Raw genomic sequence first — 23,293 nt, forward strand, 5'->3', positions numbered from 1 at the left:
AATGCATACTGTAATTTGGGTTCTTACTTATTTACAGATATTTAACTATGTTGAATAATGCAGTCCCTACTATAGTATACAGTCCATAGTTCCTGCATATCTGCTTTTGCAGATGAACATTCTGTTTTGTGTTTCAATTAGATTTAGAATACTAATTGCCACTTCACTTCACATCACAGCTCTTGTTGGCAACAGTTGAAATATGTAATAAGTTATATTACTTGTATAGCCATTTTTTAGCTACAGTCTGTATATTTGTCAAGATTGCAGCATAATTTTAGTTTTTTTGTGAACTATTAAAAATTGTCAAAGAATTCATGTAACTTTTATATGTAGTTAAAATATATATGAATACACTTTAATTCTATGTGTATCATCTAATTTGAACATCTTTTGTCTAAATGTGTGAAATTTTGTGGAACAGAGAAGTAAAATAGCCATAAATTTTCTCAAATTGCAGAGCATATATTTTGTGAAGCCCCAGTAGAGCCATCACAAATGATGAATACAGCTTTTATTGAAAAGGGTCGTACAGTTGTTGCGTGGGGCTCTGCTAGAAATTAATGTCTCCAGAAAATAATTTAATAAAATGTTGTGTTTGAAAAGGTACTGTCTAACATAAATATCTTATTGATAAATATATATTTCAAAAAAAGACATATGAAAATTACTGTGTGTTGAATGAAGATGATATTACTCTGAGGAAAACAATTTTTTTTGTTGTAGCTGTACATTTATTATAAAACACAGTATGTTGCAGATAAAATGTGGGACACTTAGGAAATTGATTTGTATGCATTTTCTTTGTGCCATGTCGCTGACTAATTATAGTTGTTTTCTTTAGTGTGAAATCACACTTAGAGTAGTCTTAATAGGGAGTTGTAAAACATGGGGAAATGAGCCATAAGGACATTAAAGGGAAGAAAGTTACACATCAGTTTGTAGTCAGCTACGACATATATGCAACAGATATAATTGCTTATAGGCTGTAATTGCTTGATTATATATAAGGAGATTGAAATAGGAAGTCCTGAGAAACTGATATGTGTTAAAATGTATCAACTTTACCTTTTAAGAAGTACTGTCCTTTCATGCAAAGAACAGCTGTTTTAAAGAACTTTTCCTTTAGTGTGTGTGTGTGTGTGTGTGTGTGTGTGTGTGTGTGTGTGTGTGTGTATGAGAGAGAGAGAGAGAGAGAGAGAGAGAGAGAGAGAGTGTTTATATCTATGAAGATATGCAGTGAAATATATAATGTGTGAACATTTTGAAATAAGAGTTTTACGGAAGATAACCCTTGTTTCAGACTGTCAATATTGCAAATGCTTATGAAGATGACAGATTTGACCCTTCTGTTGATGAAGGCACAAATTTCAAACATAAAAGCATTCTGTGCATGGCAATTAAAAATTCTTCGGGTCAAATTATTGGTGTTATACAGGTAAGTTCCATCATATATTCTTTTAGCAAAGAGTTAATAATGGCTGCCTAGGTAAATGAATATACCCATGTTCCAATTTATTCGTGTCTTCATTCTGCTGTTTCCTATCCAGTTCCAGTTTACTGTATCTTCCTTATTTCTGTATTCCTCTAGCCCATTTTTCTATGGGTATTTTGCTCTTTTCTTTCTTCATCTGTTTTTGAAACAGTACTTTCTTGTTTCCTTTACAGGGAGAGTTTAGCATTGTCTTCTACTGAAGATTTAGCTATCAATAAAAAATTTTTCATTAGGTTCCATTTGCAACACAACAATATGCACTATTCAGTACAGTAAAGAAGATTGTTATTATAAGGGCATTCAAAAAGAAATGAGCCAGAGGCATAATTACAGAAACCTGTAACTGTATGTTAAGAGTATTAACCCTGGCTGTAGAGACACTTGTCCCACTGTGACACAAGGTGGTAAATGGCTGTCTCATAAAATTCCCATGGCTGCAATGTGAACCAGTTCCGCACATACAGCTGGTCGTCGTCGTCCGAGGTGAATCGTTTGCCCTATAAGCAAGGGGACCAAAAATGGCATAATCACAGGGAGAGAAGTCCGGACTGTATGGAGGGTGGCCAAGAACCTCCCATTTGAATTTCTGCAGGAGTGCCGTGACTGTGTTGGCCATATGAGGCACTGCATTGTCGTGGAGCAGAATAGCCCCACGGGTGAGATTACCTGGTCATTTTGATTTGATCACTTGTGAATGGTGGTCAAGGTTTGCGAATAATGCTGGGCATTCACTGTTGTCTCTTGATGCAGGAAGTGAATCAGAAGGGGGCCATCTTCGTCAGAGAAGAATGTCAGCATAACCTTTCCTGCACTCATGTGGACAGCGATGTCCAGCTGTATGTGTGGAACTGGTTCACATCGCAGCCCTGGGAATATTATGAGACAGCCACTCACTGCTTTGTGTTACAGTGGGCCAAGTGTCTCAACAACCAGGGGCTTCTAACATACAGGTACTGGCTTCTGTAATTATGCCTCTGGTTCGTTTCTTTTTGAATGCTCATTATACATTCACCCTATACCATATTACTGACATTAGAACAGTAAACCATATGAATATTCATGTATACATGAGAATATAATTGGTGCTGTCTTCTTAATGAAATATTGAGAAATTTCAGGAGCTTAAGAACTTTGGTATATTATTTCTGTAGTTGTTTGACAGTCACCTTTTTATTTTCCAAATATTTTTGGCAGAAATTCCAACCATTTTGGAGTATTTTGTGAGGACTCCAACTGCAAAGTAAAATTAAATAAATATAAAAACCTGCATAGGTCACAAAGCACTAATTTTGAACAGTTTTGCCTGACTGCATGGTTGACACAGACTAATATATTTATCTTTCTATGTTTTAGACTGTGAGCTGCTGTTTATTTGAATGAAAAACCCCCTCTGACACGTACATGCAACATTTCTTTGTGTCATAACTTCCTTCACAGTATTTAATAATGCTTGTCAGTTTTCAAGAAAGAAATCTATCATTAGCTGTGGTCCCTATTTGTAAAATTCAGTGCTATTTCCTGAGGACCATCTCTGCTTTATTTACTTCTTTTTATTTTATTTTATGCAGTAGCTATGTTTACCAAAGCATAGCATATAGATAATATTTTTCAAAGACACAAATGTAGTAATAATTATGGGTAAACTCTGAGGGGAGTCCTTGGTATGATAGTTCAACTAAATTTAAAGACATTTTATTTATTATCACCTTCTGTATGATTCATATACTGATGCAGGAAACTTCAGAACCATACTGATTAAGAATTGGACATGTTGTTACAGCTCATCAATAAATTCAATGACCTCGCATTTACCAAAAACGATGAAAATTTTGTCGAAGCATTTGCAATCTTTTGTGGAATGGGTATACATAACACCCACATGTAAGTACCAACAATTTATAATTCGTCTCTTTTTGTTGTCCTTATTAACTTTATAATATTTTGCAGACATTCTTCAGGCATAAATTTTTTTAACATATTAATACTTTAAGTTTAAAAAATATGAACTGAACAATAATAGTTGAAAATAACAAACTTAGCACTTAAATTAGTAACAGTTATAGTGGTAGCCATGGTGGTGGTAATAATGAAATTTTTGGTCTACAACATAGTATATCTTAAAAGTCAAACTTCTCCAAAAACATTTATCCATGGATTGACTAAGTCTCATGCATGCACCTTTGCTTCTTATGCTCAATGATCTTATCACCCAGAACCATCTGAACATGTCTTGTGTCCTCACATTCAGCCAATACCACACTCTTTCTGTTTAAGATGTCGTAGACTCCACTTACAATGTTGAATGGCATACCTGTAAGAAAAGATTGGCTAGTAATGGCTTAAATCATCCACTGTTGTAAACTGGCTGCTTATATGCAGTGCTGAGTTTAATTGCCTAATCCAACTACCTGGATTAAGTGCTTTGCATATGTAATCAGTGTGTCTTGATTCTTGTTGTGCTGAATATTTCTTGTGCTCTTAACAGAGATTACTCCTGTGACATGAGTTTTGCCACTGAAAAAAAAGAGTATCATAGGTATAAAATGCTTCAAAGACATAACTTCTGATACTGAAGCATGTCTGAAAAAGAGTTATCGTACTGGAAAACCACAGAGATGTTAAAAATGCTTTTTTGGCTAGGAATTACGTGCATATTGGCAAATTTTTCATGTGATTGTATTAGCTGATGATGGAAGAGGTGTGTCACTTGATTTATTTCAGAGGCCCATTTTGATGTCTTTGTTATCCAAACACTCCACTTGTTGTTTTCACTAGTCTAACTGATGAAATGGATGCATCTTATTATAGTTAAGCTGATTGTTTTGATCACTTGTCATAAGGTGCTGCTTGATGAGGTGCAAAATACGCTATTTATCTTGCCTGTGAGGAACGGAGACCAAATTCTAGGGTCTTCCTTTAGTATGTTCTTCTAGGGTAATGTGTCATGTTATGTGATACAGTTAACAAATATACTGTGTGTCCATGAGATCATTTCATCACTTCACTTTTTGTTATATCCTTGACATTCCAGTTTTGTTTCCTGTTTGCTAGTGTAATTGAATTGTTCTTTAAACTGCAGCAGATTGAGCTGTTAATTGCAGACTCTTCCATGACCAGTAGCTATTTGGCTGTTTTGTTTTCATGTGTGAGATGTCATCACTGAAGTGAACATGGAATAGTTGTGTTGGAAAAGGCCACTTGATGATATCAATAATGGTTTGAAGCCACAGCAGCAGTGTTAATAGAAAACACAATTGTGAGTGATGAATAGAAATATATTCAGCAACTAACATTCATTTAAGTTCCAGCCATTAGATGGAAAATATAAATAGTGTGTTCCAAAGTACAACTTTGGATGAATGATCACTAATTATTAGTATTTTTGCCTGAGCCGTGAAAAGACAAATAGCAGGGTGCAACAACATTTCTCAAATATTATGTTTTCTGATTTTGGCAACCAGTTTTTCATTGATTTGTGTACATTTACCTTGTGGTTCAATACAATTGATTTATTTATCAGAAATACTATGTCTGATGGTGGCAGAATCTTTGTACCATTATTTAAAGACAATAAAGCACTGAAGCCAAATCAACACATGCATAAATATGCGATTAGGTTTTTTTTTCCTCAATCAAATGTGCTTCTATCCCATGCTCCATTTGCTGCCTGTTTCAGATCCTGTGGATTCTGGAGAATTAGACAACATATCTACACTCATGCTCATAAATTAAGGATAATTGCAAAATGTGGTGCCACACAACATGGCACTACACAAAAATGGCGCAAATAGTGTAGGCACATAGGGAACACACACAACACAGATCAGTAAGTCCACAGTATTGGTGATAAGTTAAGAAAACCATCCCGAAACACGTGCTACAAAACGCCACTGTTTCCTGCGCATGTACCCTGACATTAATACGGGATATGATCACCATGCACATGTACACAGGCTGCACAATGGGTTTGCATACTCTGGGTCAGGTGATTGAGCAGCTGCTGGGATATAGCCTCCCATTCTTGCACCGGTGCCTGTTGGAGCTCCTGAGTGTCTGAGGGGTTTGAAGACGTGCAGCGATATGTCGACCGAGAGCATCCCAGACGTGCTTGATGGGGTTTAGGTCTGGAGAACAGGCAGGCCACTTCATTTTCCTGATATCTTCTGTTTCAAGGTACTCCTCCACGATGGCAGCTCGGTGGGGCCATGTGTTATCATCCATCAGGAGGAAGGTGGGACCCTCTGCACCCCTGAAAAGGTGGACATACTGGTGCAAAATGGCATCCCGATATACCTGACCTGTTACAGCTCCTCTGTCAAAGACATGCAGGGATGTACGTGCACCAATCATAATCCCACACCATCAAACCAATACCTCCATACAGGTCCCTTTCAAGGACATTAAAGGGTTGGTATCTGGTTCCTGGTTCACACCATATGAAAATGGGGTGAGAATCACTGTTCAAACTATACCTAGACTCGTCCGTGAACATAACCTGGGACCACTGTTCCAATGACCATGTACTGTGTTCTTGACACCAGGCTTTACGGGCTCTCCTGTGACTAGGGATCAGTGGAATGAACTTGCAGGTCTCTGGGCGAATAAACCATGTCTGTTCAGTCATCTGTAGACTGTGTGTCTGGAGACAACTGTTCCAGTAGCTGTGGTAATGTCCCGAGCAAGGCTACCTGCAGTAATCTGTGGCCGTCTGCGGGCACTGATGGTGAGATATCAGTCTTCTTTTGGTGTTGTACACTGTGGACGTCCAGAACTGTAGCGCCTGGACACATTTCCTGTCTGCTGGAATCGTTGCCATAATCTTGAGATCACACTTTGTGGCACATGGAGGGCCCATGCTACGACCTGCTGTGTTTGACCTGCCTCCAGTTGCCCTAGTATTCTACCCCTCATAACATCATCAATATGTGTTCTTTGAGCCATTTTCAACACACAGTCACCATTAGCACGTCTGAAAATGTCTGAACAGTTATTCGCTGCCCCATACTCTGACATGCACCAACACACCTCTGCGTATGTGGACTGCTGCCAGAGCCACTATGCGATGACCGCAGGTCAAATGCACTGCATGGTCATACCCCGAGGTGATTCAAACATGCAAACTGCCCACCAGAGCATTGTTTCACCATGTATCAGCATTATTCTTAATTTATGAGCATGAGTGTATTTTAGATGTTTTTTTTGTTTCTGTGTTCGCTTTCTTTTTCATCTTGGCATCATTGCCTGACTGACTCAAAGTTTTCTTTGTTTTATTCACACTTTCTTAGTTGTCTTAGTACCAATATTGAGTAACTGTTCAGTACATATTCCTGAAGCCTTGATCATGGTTTCCTGATATTGAAGCTTCAGAAACTGGCAAAACAATTAAAAATATTTCAAGGGACTACTGTGTTATAAAATGTACAGAGAAATTATGAATGTATCAGTAATTTTGGAAGTGATGTTTAAAGTGAAATTTTTTAATATTCCACCCCCAGAATACATTTGCCTTCATTTAACTGTACCTGAAAATAAATTTTGTCTGGGAAAACTATTTAATGTGGTAGTTGATATCAACTTTTCATTCTTAACAAAAATTCCAAATAGCCACACAACTTCTCTGAGCCTCCTATGTTAAGTTTTGTGCCAGTCTAAGAATAGGAAGAATAGACTCATGTTCCACCTGCTGGTGTACGTGGTTCAGAATTATTAACTTCAGATTGTATAGAAGAGCCATCACAATTATTGATACTGAAATTAAAGTTCAATTTCACTGTCACTCCAAATGCGCCTAGAATTTTTTCCTGTATGCATCTACAATCTCACGTAATTTTCTAAGCAAATTGAAATTTTCTCGAGCTGTATAAAATAGAGTGAAAAACACATGCCAGTGCTGAAGTAGGAGTAGAAACCAAAGGGGAGTCAGAAACATCAACACAAGGCCATAACATCAATGATACTTAAATAATGTAGTAACAGGTACTAAAGGATCAGGATAGAAATATGGCTATGCACATTATTGCATCTGCAACACATGGATACCTGAGCAGCATGTCCAAACATGTTTGTGAATGACCAGGCAGAGTAAATAAACAAGTCTACAACATTGTAGGAAAGACACAGACCTCCACATTAACTGGGAATATTTGCAGAGCTGGATGGGAATGTGTCCACAATGCTTACAGGGCTACCCGTGGCCTAGTGATCACTTCCAAAATGAAATATTAAATCTATAGTGAAATGAAACATTGAAATACTGAAATTATGTTGTAGTGTGGCATTGTAACCTAGAACTTTTACTTTCTTAAAAAAAAAAAATTCCTTGAGTTGTAATTATATAAGACCATGTCAGTCATTACATGAGACCATTGTATCACATCTCTTGATAAACTGTGTATTTTAAATAATGTGTTGGATGCTTACTGTTACAGGTATGAGAAGGCTGTCATAGCTATGGCTAAACAAAGCGTAACACTAGAAGTTCTGAGTTACCATGCTTCTGCTTCACTTGAGGATGCACAGAGACTGAAGGTAGGACATAAATTTGGTATGCTTCTTGTTTAAACAATGTGAAAAGCTTCTGTGCCATTTTCATGTTTATAATTGTGTAATGTTTATTCAATAAAATATGATATGGAAGCATTAACTATCTTTAATGGCCACATTTTCAGACTACTCTCTGTACTCTATTTGTATCTGTTAACTGGCCGGCCGCTGTGGCCGAGCGGTTCTAGGCGCGTCAGTCCGGAACCGCGGTGCTGCTACGGTCGCAGGTTCGAATCCTGCCTCGGGCATGGACGTGTGTGTGATGTCCTTAGTTTAGTTAGGTTTAAGGAGTTCTAAGTCTAAGGGACTGATGACCTCAGATTTTAAGTCCCATAGTGCTTAGAGCCATTGGAACCATTTTGTATCTGTTAACCCTCAAGCAGGCGTGTCCTTGTATAAAGTGCACCAACCACAAATAAAATCGTTTTACATAGTGTCATTACTCTTTCAAAATTTTGAACCTATACCTATTACTTCATTATTGCTTCAGATGACACAGTGATAAATTGTGTTCTCATATGCCCAAGTGAGCATAGTGGTATAAAATACAAAGTGAGCTAGATGAGAAAAAATTTATGATTTATGGAAGAAAATAACCCAGATTATGAGTTAGCAGCACAATCTCAGAATGAGGCTGTTGTCTATGAGATAATTAGTAATGGAATAAGTTGTTGCCTGTGATCTGATGCAGCTGTGCTGTTTAATGTTTTGAGTGAGCCATTACTGTCTCAGTAACACCTGTCCATGGCAACACAGTGCTATAAGAAAGTTTTGTTTCATTTCTGTTTAATAAAGCAGTGCTTTAGCTGATATTATGTAAGTTTATTTTATTGTTGTTTAATTAAACTATTGAAATTGTGATTTTGCTAATACATATTTACCTTGGTAACACAAAGACACCTGTTCTTAACTTGTGCACAAAGTACACCATGCGCCTGCTTGTGTTACGGAAAACAGTGCACCTGCTTGAAGGTTACGAACAACATTTAAAGAAAGAACAAAATAATAAGCTACAAAATAAGAACAGCTCACATATATATATGTCACTAGGTATCGTATGATTTTTTGAAGCCTTTTATAATGTGTCGTATGCCAATATTTAATCTCTCAGTAATATCACATCCAGTTGCGTCATAATAATCTTTTCCAGGTACATCTCCCAGGTGACACAGTGCCTTTGAAATCTTAATTATCAAGAACAAGACATACATTACCATAGTGGTGGATAAGCTCTTGTATATCTTTGTCATAGAATGTTGCTGCTAGTGATTTCAGTCAAAACTGAGTTGCATTTTGAAGTTACAATCTGTGAAATGCTGTGATGATGACTGTTTTTCCATGATATCAACATATTCACTAGGGAAAAATTGAATCTGTGCAGACAATAGAAAACATCTACCATTTGAAGCTAGTTAAGATTGCCCTTATATAGATAGCTGTGTGTGGAGCAGTAATGTCATGTGACAAAATTATGCTGGAACCCAACATGACATGTTGTTTGTTTCAAGTTGTTCTTCCAAAGTTCTTAGCATTTCACTGTACAATAATTATTTGATTGCTTGGACTCATGTCATACACTGAACCAGAAGTAGACAATCTATGTTTGAAAAAAAACAGTCTTTTGATTGATTGGTGTTTGTATTCTTTTTGGTTTTGTGTTCACTTTCTTTTACATCTAGCCATCATTGTCTGACTAACTTATGTTTTTCTCTGCCTTAATCCCACTTCATTTCTTGAAATTGAAGTTATATAAAATGGCAAACACAGTTAAAATATTTCAAGGAAATAAAGTGTTGTAAAATATACAAAGTAGTTAGGAATATAACAGTAATTTTGTGTGTGATGTGTAATGTCCAGAATTCATTAGTCTTCATGTTACTGTACCTGACAGTAAATTTTGCATGAAGCCCCTTCTTAATGCAGTACTTTTAACAAGTTTTTGAACCTATGAAAATTCCAAACAGCCATCCAGTATCTTATTTCCTACATAACTTCTCTGAGCCTTATATGTTTAGTTTTGTGCCAGTCTAAGAACAAACACTGAATTGAAAAGATGATCATTGCTTCAGAAATGGTCAAGTTACCATAGGAGTAATTCTACTCTCAAATTTGTTTGCAGAAAAGAATGTAAATCATTTGATTACAGCATTCATGAACCTACAGAAAGTCTTGAACACTCAACATGGAATAAACCATTCAAAATTCCATGGAGACTAAGGACTGTATAAACAGAGGAGTAATCTACAAGGTTTCCCACATGAAACCAGTACACCTCATATTCTAGATTCAAATAACAGTGAACTAACTAAAAAAGAATAGACAATAGTAACATTAAAAAAAAACATGGTGTTACCCATCTACAAGAGATGCTGGAAGTGGTGGCCATGAGCTCCCAAGCATCACTGACTGTGTGATTAAGTTAACAGCAAGCAATGCAACTAGAGACGGTTAATCAATATGTGAGGCATACTGGTTTTATGTGGGGCACCCTGTATAATACTTACAAAACTGCAATGGAACAACACAGACCTAAAATTAAGGAGAATTCATTCATGCTTATATCTGGTGTATTAGCTATATGCTGAATAAGAAATGAAAGGAGAAAATGGAATTTTATGAAAGGGAATCAAAGGCCACAGATTTGCAATTGAAGTCATACCCGTCAATGTAATTGATGGGCTGAATGGTACATAATTCTAAATCTACATCTATATGATTACTCTGCTATTTACAGTAAAGTGCTTGGCAGAGGGTTCAATGAACCACCTTCATGCTGTCTCTCTAACGTTCCACTCTCGAACAGCACGCGGGAAAAATGAGCACTTAAATCACTTAAATTTTCCTGTGCGAGCCCTGATTTCTCTTATTTTATTGTGATGATCATTTCTCCCTGTGTAGGTGGGTGCCAACAGAATATTTTCACAATTGGAGGTGAAAACTGGTGATTGAAATTTCATGATAAGATCCCATCACAACGAAAACGCCTTTGTTTTAATGATTGCCACTCCAATTCTCGTATCATGTCTGTGATACTATCTCCCCTATTTTGAAATAATACAAAATGAGCTGCCCTTCTTTGTACTTTTTCGATGTCATCTGTCAGTCCCATCTGATGTGGATCCCACACCGCACAGCAGTACTCCAGAATAGGGTGGACAAGCGTAGTGTAAGCAGTCTCTTTGGTAGACCTGTTGCACCTTCTAAGTGTTCTGCCAATGAATCGCAGTCCTTGGTTTGCTCTACCCACAATATTATCTATGTGATTGTTCCAATTTAGGTTCTTTGTAATTGTAATCGCTAAGTATTTGGTAGAATTTACAGCCCTCAGATTTGTGTGACTTATTGCATAATCGAAATTTAGCTGATTTCTTTTAGTACTCATGTGAATAACTTCACACTTTTCTTTATTCAGGGTCAGTTGCCACTTTTCACACCATACAGATATCTTATCTAAATCATTTTGCAAGTTGTTTTGATCATCTGATGACTTTACAAGATGGTAAATGACAGCATCATCTGCAAAAATTCTAAGATGGCTGCTCAGATTGTCTCCTATGTCGTTAATATAGATCAGGAACAATAGAGGGCCTATAACACTTCCTTGGGGAACGCCGGATATTACTTCTGTTTTACTCAATGACTCTGTCAATTACTACAAACTGTGACCTTTCTGACAGGAAATCACGAATCCAGTCGCACAACTGAGGCGATACTCCGTAGGCACGCAGTATGATAAGAAGATGCTTGTGAGGGATAGTGTTGAAAGCCTTCTGGAAATCTAAAAATATGGAATCAATTTGACATCCCCTGTCGATAGCACTTATGACTTCATGAGTATAAAGAGCTAGTTGTGTTTCACAAGAACGATATTTTCTGAACCCATGCTGACTATATGTCAATAAATCGTTTTCTTCGAGGTACTTCATAATGTTCGAATACAGTATGTTCTAAAACCCTACTGCAAATCGACTTTAGTGATATAGGCCTGTAATTCAGCGGATTACTCCTACTTCCCTTTTTGGGTATTGGTTGGTGTGACTTGAGCAATTTTCCAATCTTTAGGTATGTATCTTTCTGTGAGCGAGTGGTTGTATATAATTGCTAAATATGGGGCTATTTTATCAGCATACTCTGAGAGGAACCTGACTGGTATACAAACTGGATCAGAGGCCTTGCCTTTATTACACCGAGGATATCTACTTCTATGTTTCTCATCTTGGCAGTTGTTCTTGATTGGAATTCAGGAATATTTACTTTGTCTTCTTTGGTGAAGGAGTTTCGGAAAACCGTGTTTAATAACTCTACTTTAGTGGCACTGTCATCAGTGACTTCACCATTGTTATCGCGCAGTGAAGGTATTGATTGTGTCTTCCACTGGTGTGCTTTATGTATGACCAGAATCTCTTTGGGTTTTCTGCCAGATTTCGAGACAGAATTTCATTGTGGAAATTATTAAAAGCATCTCGCATTGAAGTATGCGCCATACTTCGAACTTCTGTAAAACTTTGCCAATCTTGAGGATATTGCGTTCTTTTAAATTTGGCATGCTTTTTTCGTTGCTTCTGCAACAACGATCTGACCCGTTTTGTGTACCATGGGGGATCAGTACCATCACTTATTAATTTATGTGGTATATATCTCTCAATTGCTGTTGATACTATCTCTTTGAAAACATTCCACAATTTTTTTTCACTTACGTGATCAGATCGGAAGGAGTAAAGACTGTTTCTTAAAAAGGTGTTAAGAGCATTTTTATCAGATTTTTTAAATAGATATACTTTGCATTTCTTTTTGATGGTTGTAGGTGTTATGGTATTCAGCCTCGCAGCAACTGCCTTGTGGTCGCTAATCCCTGTATTCATCACAACACTCACTATTTGTCAAGGATTATTTGTTGCTAAAAGGTCAAGTATGCTTTCGCAACCATTTATGCTTCGAGTGGGCTCATGAACTAATTGTTGAAAATAATTTTCTAAGAAAGCATTCAGTACAATTTTGGATGTCCCTGCCGCCGGCTTTAAACATATAATTTTTCCAGCATATTGAGGGTAGATTGAAGTTACCACCAACTATAATTGTATGAGCAGCGTACTTATTTGAAATGAGGATCAAGTTTTCTTTGAACTGTTCAGCAACTGTGTCTTCTGAGTCAGGGGAGGGGGGTCGGTAAAACGATCCAATTAATAGTTTAGTCCGATTGTCAGGTAGAACCTCTACCCATACTATTTCACATGAACTATCTACTTCAATTTCGCTACAAGGCTAACTACCTCTGACAGCAATAAATACTCCACCACCAACTGTATTTAATCTATCCTTTCTGAACACTGTTAGATCATTTGAAAAAATTTCAGCTGAACTTATTTCCGGCTTTAGCCAGCTCTCTGTACCTACAACTATTTGAGCTTCAGTGCTTTTTATTAGGGCTTGTGGGTATGGATACACAGAACAATAATCCCAGTGATAAATAGTAACAGAAATGAAATTAACAATTTTCTACACATGAATTTTAGTGAAGTTTCAGTAGGAGAGGTGAAGGAATTCTGTTATTCAAGGTGCATAGTACAAAGGAAGTATCAGTACCAAGGAAAGTGTCGGTAGCGGGTGGGTGCAAGTGAATATAATTGTATGAACAGGGGAATTGTACTGGCACCAAATATTGGCATATAAAACATGGTATAGGTACTGAAAATTTGTATCTGTAATGTAGTACTATATTACAAATTGTGAAAATTCATTACCAAAGGAAGTAACAGGGCCAAGGGACACAACTAGAGCAGGCAAAAATAATTAATGATACAGTATTAAGCTGCTTGGGAGGGAGGGGGTATGCAATTGACAAAAATTAGAATGTTACAAATTATTAACAATTTTGGTTGTTGAAGATGTATATTTCCTGCAGCAGGCTTTCTTAACATAAACCTATCTGTGGATTAGGAGAGCTTGTCAATTATTGTTGCTCACAATATAGTATTATATTTTTTGTCATGAAGTGACTTCATTGACAGAGCAAATTGTCTAGTAATTATTTGTAAGTAAAGTATTAAAATTTAGCTCACCCACATAAAATTCATGATGGGATCACAAGTCACGTGATGCATTTTACCTGAAGGTAAGAGACTGCTCTTGAACTGTGTCATGTAACATTTTGCTAATACTTAACTATCACAGCCTCACCTTCATCTAAAATGGGAAGCTCTAAATTATGTATGAGTTGGAGAAATTTTCTTTTATTGGAAACATATGATTCAGTACAAAACATTTTAAAGTATTGTGTTGCAAAAAAAAAATTGCTTGTCCATTGGCAGTTGAAGTTTCTTCACAGTTGATTCTCTTTTTCCCCATGAAAACATTTATTTGATGTTTTGGATTTCAATAGAAACCCTCCACTGCCCCACCCATGATTCTTTAATTAATGGAACTTTTGTGTATAAAATGGTTGCAAATATGTGATTACTTCACAAATGAGTTAATGTGTTAAATATTAAGCATGTAAGACTTTGATGCTGAATAAAATATAAACAACAAACACTTAATTGCTAATTGTTCTCTTCTAATATTCTGAGGAGCTGTAAGTGGGGAAAAAGCTTAGAAAAGGTTGGAAATTACGTGTAAAGTAGGTTGTAAATCAAATAACTTATGGGAATGCAGCTGGATTACATTATTGGCAACTGATGATTTTTTGTAGCATGAACTGGCCCTAAGTTGTTTTTTCTTTTTTTTGTTTTTCCTTCCGTGGGAGGGAATGCAGAAATCCATGCAGAATTTAAGCAAAAACCTCCATCTCTACTTCTCTACCTACAAGGTTACTTGATAATTTCAACTGCTTCCTTAATAACACTATCCTAATATCTGTAACAGCATTCCAGAATGTCCATGTTGTTATATTCCATAGGATGACTGGCACCAAGACAGTTTTCTGCAATAGCAAATTGCTTGGCTTTTGTAAACCTGTGTGATGCCTATGTTCAATACACTGGTCCTCTGAAGTCATGATAATCTGACCAATAAATGACATGCCACAACTGCAAGGAATGCAATAGACACCCAACTTACACAAAACAAAATCATACTTAACAGAACTTAAAAATTGTCCTAATCTTAGTTGGGGGGGGGGGGGGGGGGTGTTAAAATCATTCCACATCGTATTTTGACAAAATACTACTAATCCTGTTGGAAGTGCTCACTGCATAATGCAGAAAGGCCATAAACCTTATTGTCAACTCAATATTATCATCATTCACCTGAAGCAAAGTTGATTGATAGTACAACACATGTCTGATCTGTCTTTCACTGTATCCATTCTCATGAACGGTGACTTCAAGACGGTTCACTCGACTGACAAACTCTCAGGGTCTGAAATGATATGGGCCCTTTGAATCAAGGTACACTATCGATACCTTCTGGCATCAGTCATCTTTAGTTGTGTGGTCGTAGTGTTGTTTACCGTGTGTGTGTGGGGGGGGGGGGGGGGGGGGGAAGAGAATGTGTGCATTTATTATCTTCCTGGAATTGCTCTGCAAACCAAGGTTGTTGATTATGTCACCTGGCTGCATTCTTGTAAGGTATTTGGACATTGTATACGCCAGGAAAACCTCAGGTCTCAGGTTGATAATCAATGAGTTCTATCATTCTCATATTTTTGATGAATACAGTCTGGGTAACTTGTGCACAATGAGTTACACTGCTGCTGACATACACATTACTTCTAATTTAATACTTTAGTTATTGTGTTAAACTTGTAATGTAAGAGGAGTAGTAGTAGTGTGTGACAGCATTTTAAGTTTTTAAATACAATCAATAATTGTATGAAACATCGAAAGTTAAATTCTTATTTCCCCTGGAAGCCATTAGAAAGGCAGCTTGCAACCGGGACTGGGTGATTTTAGCAGTTTAGTAATATAGATTTGTGTTGCTTTCTCGCTCCTATTGATAAATTGTGTAAATGAGCACCAATGGCTGTGAATAAATAAAATAAAATAAAATTGTAGACCTTGTTATGGTAATGCTACTTACATAAAGCAGTACACAATTTGTACTGGTATGTAGAGCATTTTTCCACCTCTGAAGTGAAAGCTAACAAATCCAAAGCCTAAATATTGTATTATTTTATTATTAAATAATTATTAAAAGCAAAGAATGAGAAAGTGTCCGTAATTACTGATATTTTATTTTTTTCTATCCTATATGTTTTACAACTTGCGTGAATCGTTCATCAGATTTGTTTTGCTTAACTGGGGAAACTTCAGCTGTGCTGATAGTGTCTATATTGTGGTTTGCTGTTCCCTTAATAATTTACCATCTGTGATGACTCCTCTTAAATCTTGCCTAAATGTTATATATTTTCCATGGCATGACAGCACAAGAGGAATTCTGTTGTTGTCTCATAAATTTTCATACTCTCATCAACATACCAGGGTTCTGTTGTCCTCCCTCTCTCTCTCTGAGAAATGAAAAGTGTGTCACAGTAATTTTATTTTTATTTGATTGTGATGCTAGCCAAAGAATAATTTTCAGGAACTTTATTTTCAGAGCTTGAGGGTACCATCTGCACAACATTTCCAGCTGCATGATTTCAAGTTTGATGATATCAGTATGGATGATGATGATACACTGAAGGTACTGGTTTTATAAAATAGATTTCAATACATACACAGAAAATTAAAAATGATTTTGAACGAAGTACTTGTTATGATGTAACATCTGTATTTCCTCCATGGTGTGGAAACTGTGTGCAGTATAAAAATAAGACAGAATGCCTTTTATTTATTTGTACCTTGTAAACATCAGTCCAGATGATTTTTTATTTATTTATTTATTTATTTGTTTTATTACAGGCTTGTATTAGAATGTTCCTAGATTTGGATTTCATTGAGAGATTTCACATTGATTATGAAGTCCTATGTAGGTGGCTACTGAGCGTCAAGAAGAACTATCGCAATGTGACATACCACAACTGGAGGCATGCATTCAATGTGGCACAGATGATGTTTTCCATTATCACAGTGAGTCACGATTTTTATCTGTATAAAACTGTGTAGTACTATGACACATTCAGTAAATGATTTCTTTCTGTTTTAGGCTACGCAGTGGTGGAAAATATTTGGGGAAATAGAGTGTCTCTCTTTGATAATTGCATGCCTTTGCCATGATCTTGATCACCGAGGGACTAATAATACTTTTCAGATAAAGTAAGCCATATTTGTTTTCGTTATGTTGGTCTTAATAGTTAACAGAATAATAGTGCTCAACAGCATTTGATAATAACAGCAAATATGAATGTTAAAATTTAACTTGAAGTTTAAAAACATGCATGTTGAAAATTCTATCTCATTATGTGCTTACATACTTCGTTGGTGTAATTCATTATTTACTTTATTTGTTATAAAGCACAATTTTAGTAAGAAATAGTTCTTTAGTAACAGTAATATGAATTCATATAGATACTCACCACATAGAGGAGGGATTGAGTGGCAGACAGGCAATTTTAAGGCAAATTTAAAAGTAGACTAAAAGTATCGAAGCCCTCTTCAGTTTGAAGAAAAAAAATCCCACCCATTCATATACACAGCTGGGCCTCAATGCTAAGAGACAACAGAGAGCATGTGAGTTGTGCTCGTGTGAATATGTGGTTGATTTTCTAAATCCAAAGGAGGTCTTTGTCCAATAGCTAGTCCACTTGTAAGTGTGCTGGTCTGCCACTTAGCCCTTCCTCCCTGTGGTGAAAAGCAATCACTCCTAATTCATGCTTACATAGTTCTGTCTCAGATTTTCCATTGTTAGAAATGTAATATACAGTGTGTGGTGTCTAACCCTAGAGCTTAGTTACGTATGCAGCATGCAAATACTATGGACAGTGAAAAATGTGGAAATTTTAATTGTAACTCAAGCAAGTGGTAGATTGCACAATGTGCTTTTGTTCTGGCAGATAAAAACAACATTGCTGAAACACCATTAATCCATTATTTTTGGCCCAGTTTGCACAAACAAGCCACTTGCACCATGCTGTTTCACTATGCCGTGGTAGGGCCAAGTGAAAAAGACACTTACTTGCACTTCTGCTAGTGTCTTGATAGTGTACAAGACAAAACCCCACCAGAACACATTTACCTTAATACTGGATACAAACCATTGAATCTATGGGTTGGAGCTTTGTAACAACTGCCTGCTTATAGATAATTTAGAAAAGTGCACACAGCACCCAGTCTCCATTACAAAACTAATTAGAAGGTATTGAGTGGGAAAGGTTTGTTGTGATAGCCAGACATGGACTGAAGTACCACTTAAAAAAAAGCTTGATGTAATTGGAAGAACGGAGGCTCTGTAAAACAATAAGAGGTCTGTTCAAAAAATTCTGGAACTTGGTCCACAAAATTTTTCTATGCTTACCTTTTACTTATTATGCATGGCCTCCTTTGAAACAGTCTCCTCTGCAATTGATACACCTTTCCCAATGCCATTTACACTTCTGGAAACAGTCTTCGTACACCTCTTGCTGGATCATGCAAAGTGTCACCTGTGACTTTTCTTTTATCTCATCTATCATTGTTTCAACTTTGGAAATAAATAAAGTGTGCATGGACTAGGTCTGGAGAGTATGGGGGATACGGCAGCGCAGTGATTTCATTTTTTGTGAAGTAGTCGTGCACCAACTGGGATGAATGTGTTGGCGTGTAATCATGATGCAAGAGCTATCAATTGTCTCACCACATTTTAGACCGTTTCCTCCTCACATTTTCTCACAGGCATCGCAGCACATCCCAATAGTCACATTGATTAATAGTTTGTCCCTGTGGTTTGAATTCATGATGAACTAATCCTTCAAAGTCAAAGGAAACTATTAGCATGGCTTTGACATTTTACCTGACCTGATGAGCTTTTTTTGTTCTTAGAGAACCTTTTCTGGCACATTGTGAAGATTGAATCTTGGTCTCAACATCATAACCATAGGCTCACATGTTGTCACCAGTTATGATTCAAGGAACATCTTGTTCTCATTTGCCCAACACAAAAGCTCTTCACAGATTGTGAGGTGAAGGTCTTTCTGTCTTGACTCATGAGCCATGGGACAAACTTGGCAGCAATACGATGCATACCAAGATGCTGTGTCAGGATTTAATGATATGATCCAACTGAGATCTGCAATGTTACATTATTCTGCAGTGTCTTGGACAGTTAGTCTTCAATTGCCATGCACAATCTCATTCACATTCCCGACATGAGCGTCATTGATAGACGTCCTGAACGAAGGTCATCTTTAACTTTCATCTAGTCATTTTCAAACCATGTGAATGACTCGTAACACTGATTATGGCCTAAATACTCGTCACTGCAGGTGTCCTGAATCATTTGGTATGTCTCTGTAAAGATTTTCTTGAGTTTCATGCAAAATTTAACGTAGACGCGTTGCTCCTCTAACTCTGCCATCTCTTAATTTGTAAACTGTGCAACACAGCATTCTACTCCAGTACAGCCCTGAACAATAACTAATGGACATAAAGCAATGAAGCTTCTGGCAGTTACATATCAAACACAGGCATTTGCATGGATGCCAACTGCATTTCACTCCAACACGCCATTGGCCACAAATTATGAATGTTCTGGAATGTTTTGGACTGACCTCGTATGTAACAGAGAAAGCACTTTCCCAAACACAGTAGTGCCTGGAACCAAAGCAGATAGAGCCAAACTACACAGAGCCAACCACCACTTCTATTAGCACTACTGAGGTGGTGTAAGTCCCTGTTCTGATAGAGCAACTAAGATATCAAAGTTGCTTTTATTACTAAACTGTATTCTATCATGAGGGTCGTATACAGTGCCTGTACCTACAATGCCCTTCTTTTAGCGATGAAATTAATTCCACAAAACAGACTGAGTACCTTCAGGGAGGCTGTGCTAATCATGACCCTGCAGCCATCAGTGGTACAAAACTTCTCTTAAGATGAAACAGACGTGAAGCATTAGCATGTTGAAGACCAACTCGAAAGTTGTAGCAGGTTGCTGCACTGTGCAGCTGACTTTAATGTCAGTGGATGGCATTACATTAACAATTGGATCGTAGTGATGGTATGTATCGTGGTGATGGTATGTGATACTCCCTCATTATAATGCATCTTGTAAAAAGATCAAGCAGATACTGCATTTTTTCAAGAGTTGCTGGTAGCATAAGCTCCCAAATATGCATGGTTAATAGTCAAGACACTTTCAACTGTATTAGCAGATGACAGCCCCATTTATCACTTCTGTTTGATAATCATCAGCCATAATTGTTAATTATTCTTTCTTTGAAAAGTTTTTTTTAATAAAGTTTGTTCAACCACATTGCCATACCTCTCACTGCTCATCTCTTAATATCACAGGCAGAATGTACAAAAAACATATGACCTATTTTACGTCTGTGCTCCCATTTGGCCAAATTGATTGTTTCCTCTGACTTGTGTCATTGCAGAGATTCTATGCTGTAACATAACATTTCACCAAAGATGAAAAACACAATCTGTATTTGGTACCATAACCTTCACAGAAAGCAGGGCCCACACCAGTGTCTCCCCATGTCACATCAGCCAGTGACCTTGTCCTGTAGACTTCTCTGTGAGAAATGTTGTAATGTTAACCATGTTACCTTTCAATGCGTTAGCCCCAAGTAAACTTTTCTGTTCATTGTCACTCATGAGAACATTATATACCATGCAGTAACCAATAGCATTTTCTAATACATGACACTGACTTTTCATACACTGTCTTTGACACAAAAGAATAGACACTGATGCTGTATTTACCAAATATGCTTGATGGTGGTTGCCTACATAGTTTAATCCATTTGGGTCCATACGACATAAATTGTTTCCTTCACACATCAAAATATTTTTGCGTGTCATTTTATGTGAGGCTATGCAGGAACTTGGTGTCTTTTGGTTTTCAGTGGAGTGAAAGATAACGTTTGTAGTAAACTGCTTATCTGCTGCTATGAATTGACTAATTTTGATGAAATTTATTATGGTGTAAGGAAAGAGACAATCAAATGTCAAAAAACAGCTGCACAGTAATATGTCATGACAAATAGTACTCTAGGGAAGCAGTCTCAGTTATTTTGTTTCATTATAGTATACCATCTATAAATCATGTTGCATAATGTGATAGAGTACTTGTTTTAATTGTGTTGTTTACTGATTTAGTTTGGTAGAGGAAAATAAAACTGGAGAATTGCACCAGAAGAATGAAATTTAAGAAAATATTATGGTGTGTATCTAACACTAAAAATATAAATAAATGGATAATGTAATTTTATGATCTGTCATAGTGTCATGAAAATGTTCCTCAGATTTCATTTTCATTCTTCTGGTGCAGTTTTCCATTTTTATTTTCTGCACACTAAACTGAGGAATAATGAATCACCAACTTATGCAAGTAAGAGTATGAAGATTTATTTGAAGTTGGAACAAACAATTGGAAATACGAGTAAGAAAGAAATTAGTAATGTTGTCACAAAGTAATTTAGACCAGTTTCTGATCTTTCTTTCAACAGAGCATCATCACCTCTTGCCCAGCTCTATTCTACATCAACCATGGAGCATCACCACTTTGACCAGTGCCTCATGATCCTCAACAGCCCGGTAATATTTTTTAATGGTCAAGTTTGGTATTTAATTGTAATATAACTTGTTTTTACCTTGGTCTATTTTATTGTAACCTAAACTATTACAGTTTCCTTCTTGGGATTATGTTATCATTTTGAAAAGGAGAATTTTTATGCCCAAATGGTTCATATGGGAAAATTTAGATTAAACTCTGAATGCACACACATTTCTAATGTTTTCACTAAGGTCTCCTTGTTGCAGAGTGAGAATTTTAGTCAAAAAATTTTGATAACTATACCTGTATCAGAAGAGCAAAGTGACAGAGCAAAACAGAGTTGAGCATAAGAGACGGTGATGTTGTTGCTTTGCTGTTTCGTGTGTGTGCTATCCAGTTGCATACTGAATACCTTCCTCTGCTCCTTTTAACTATGCAGTATTTAGTTTGCCGTATACAGTTGTTAATATCCTTACTGCTTAGTGAATGCACTCCCATGGATAAATGATACCTTTTTGTATTGTTTGTATATCTCAGTAAAAGGAACAGTGCATGAATTGTCTTTTACGATAAACAATTTGAATTCATCTTTAATTTGCATATTAAATATGAAAGGGGTACTCAAATGAGTCTGAATTTTTCATGCAAATATAACAAAATTAAAATAATATAAGTTGCTTAAATATTTAGCAGTCACTGAAGTGTGCATGTGGTAAATAATACTTGTGTAGAGGAGTATAATAGCAATATGAGATTTATTATGGAAGTATAGTAAACATCACTCACTCAAAATCCAAAACATAAACCATGTCTTCAAACACTGAAGAGAGAAGAATTGAAGTACTTGGCAGATGAAAGTGCGAAACCTCAATTTAGTAAGTAGTAGGCTGTTCACCTTACCTTTTGCATAATTAAATGAATGCACAAATAAATTATTCATGTATCAGTGGAAAGAACTGTCTTCTGTACATATTGTTTTATCTTATTGTATTTGTATTTTCTTTATATTTGACTTAACATGTAACATGCAATAACTCGAAATAAGCTCTGTGTGTTATCACTTTTTTATCCCCAAGCCTTCAATTTTGCCAAAAGGTAAATGCCATTTAGTTCAGAGCCCCAGGCTGTTTCAACGGCTGTTTTACCTCACTCCCATGGCATTATTTGTGTCACTAATCTCTTTGACAATTCCTGAATATCTGCCACAGTGAAGCTTTGATTATTTGTTGCCATATAATGCTTGATCTGTACCCAAATAATTTCAGTGATGTTCAATTGGCTGTGGTGTGGTGGAAACCTGACAGTCATGTGGCCATGTTCCTTAATTACCTCATCACTAACATACTGTTAAAACGGTATTTTGTTTTACAAGTGCCATGAGCTAAGCACTTAGCAGTTCATCCTGGATTTGCACACTGTGATTTTTGTTGCCATCAATGGAACTTTATTAGTAATAACTGAACAGTAGCATGCATTATCCATTACAATGACAGATGGTGACTTACAATTTGTAGTAGATACCCCTTGAACCCTTTAGGAAAACTCTCACAATTCATCTCCATGTGATAATGACTTATTTTCCTCAATTTTTAAAACACCAGACAGTTCAGTACAAATCTAGAAGAAATTCCAGTGTGAAAGACAATAATTCTTGTGCCTTTTTTGTGTGAACAACAGTAT

The 23,293-nt window shown here is 36.6% G+C and overlaps 1 protein-coding gene across 4 annotated transcripts in view; it reads left to right on the forward strand.

The window, feature by feature from the left end:
• Positions 1 to 23,293, forward strand: part of LOC124595930 (dual 3',5'-cyclic-AMP and -GMP phosphodiesterase 11-like) — a 317,214-nt gene that overhangs the window by 269,964 nt on the left and 23,957 nt on the right. For 3 of the 4 annotated variants that reach the window (XR_006978262.1, XM_047134846.1, XM_047134848.1), the window contains 7 exons: positions 1,304 to 1,438; positions 3,276 to 3,376; positions 7,924 to 8,023; positions 16,556 to 16,657; positions 16,876 to 17,043; positions 17,120 to 17,229; positions 21,567 to 21,654. Coding sequence is in view for 3 of the 4 variants with exons in the window: in XM_047134846.1 (XP_046990802.1) it covers positions 1,304 to 1,438; positions 3,276 to 3,376; positions 7,924 to 8,023; positions 16,556 to 16,657; positions 16,876 to 17,043; positions 17,120 to 17,229; positions 21,567 to 21,654 (804 nt within the window). In the remaining variant the exon portion in view is untranslated. The remainder of the gene's footprint in view (positions 1 to 1,303; positions 1,439 to 3,275; positions 3,377 to 7,923; positions 8,024 to 16,555; positions 16,658 to 16,875; positions 17,044 to 17,119; positions 17,230 to 21,566; positions 21,655 to 23,293) is intronic. The other variant, XM_047134847.1, reaches the window with a different exon arrangement.

This window comes from Schistocerca americana, chromosome 2 (assembly GCF_021461395.2).
Source record: "Schistocerca americana isolate TAMUIC-IGC-003095 chromosome 2, iqSchAmer2.1, whole genome shotgun sequence".
Lineage (NCBI taxonomy): Eukaryota > Metazoa > Arthropoda > Insecta > Orthoptera > Acrididae > Schistocerca > Schistocerca americana.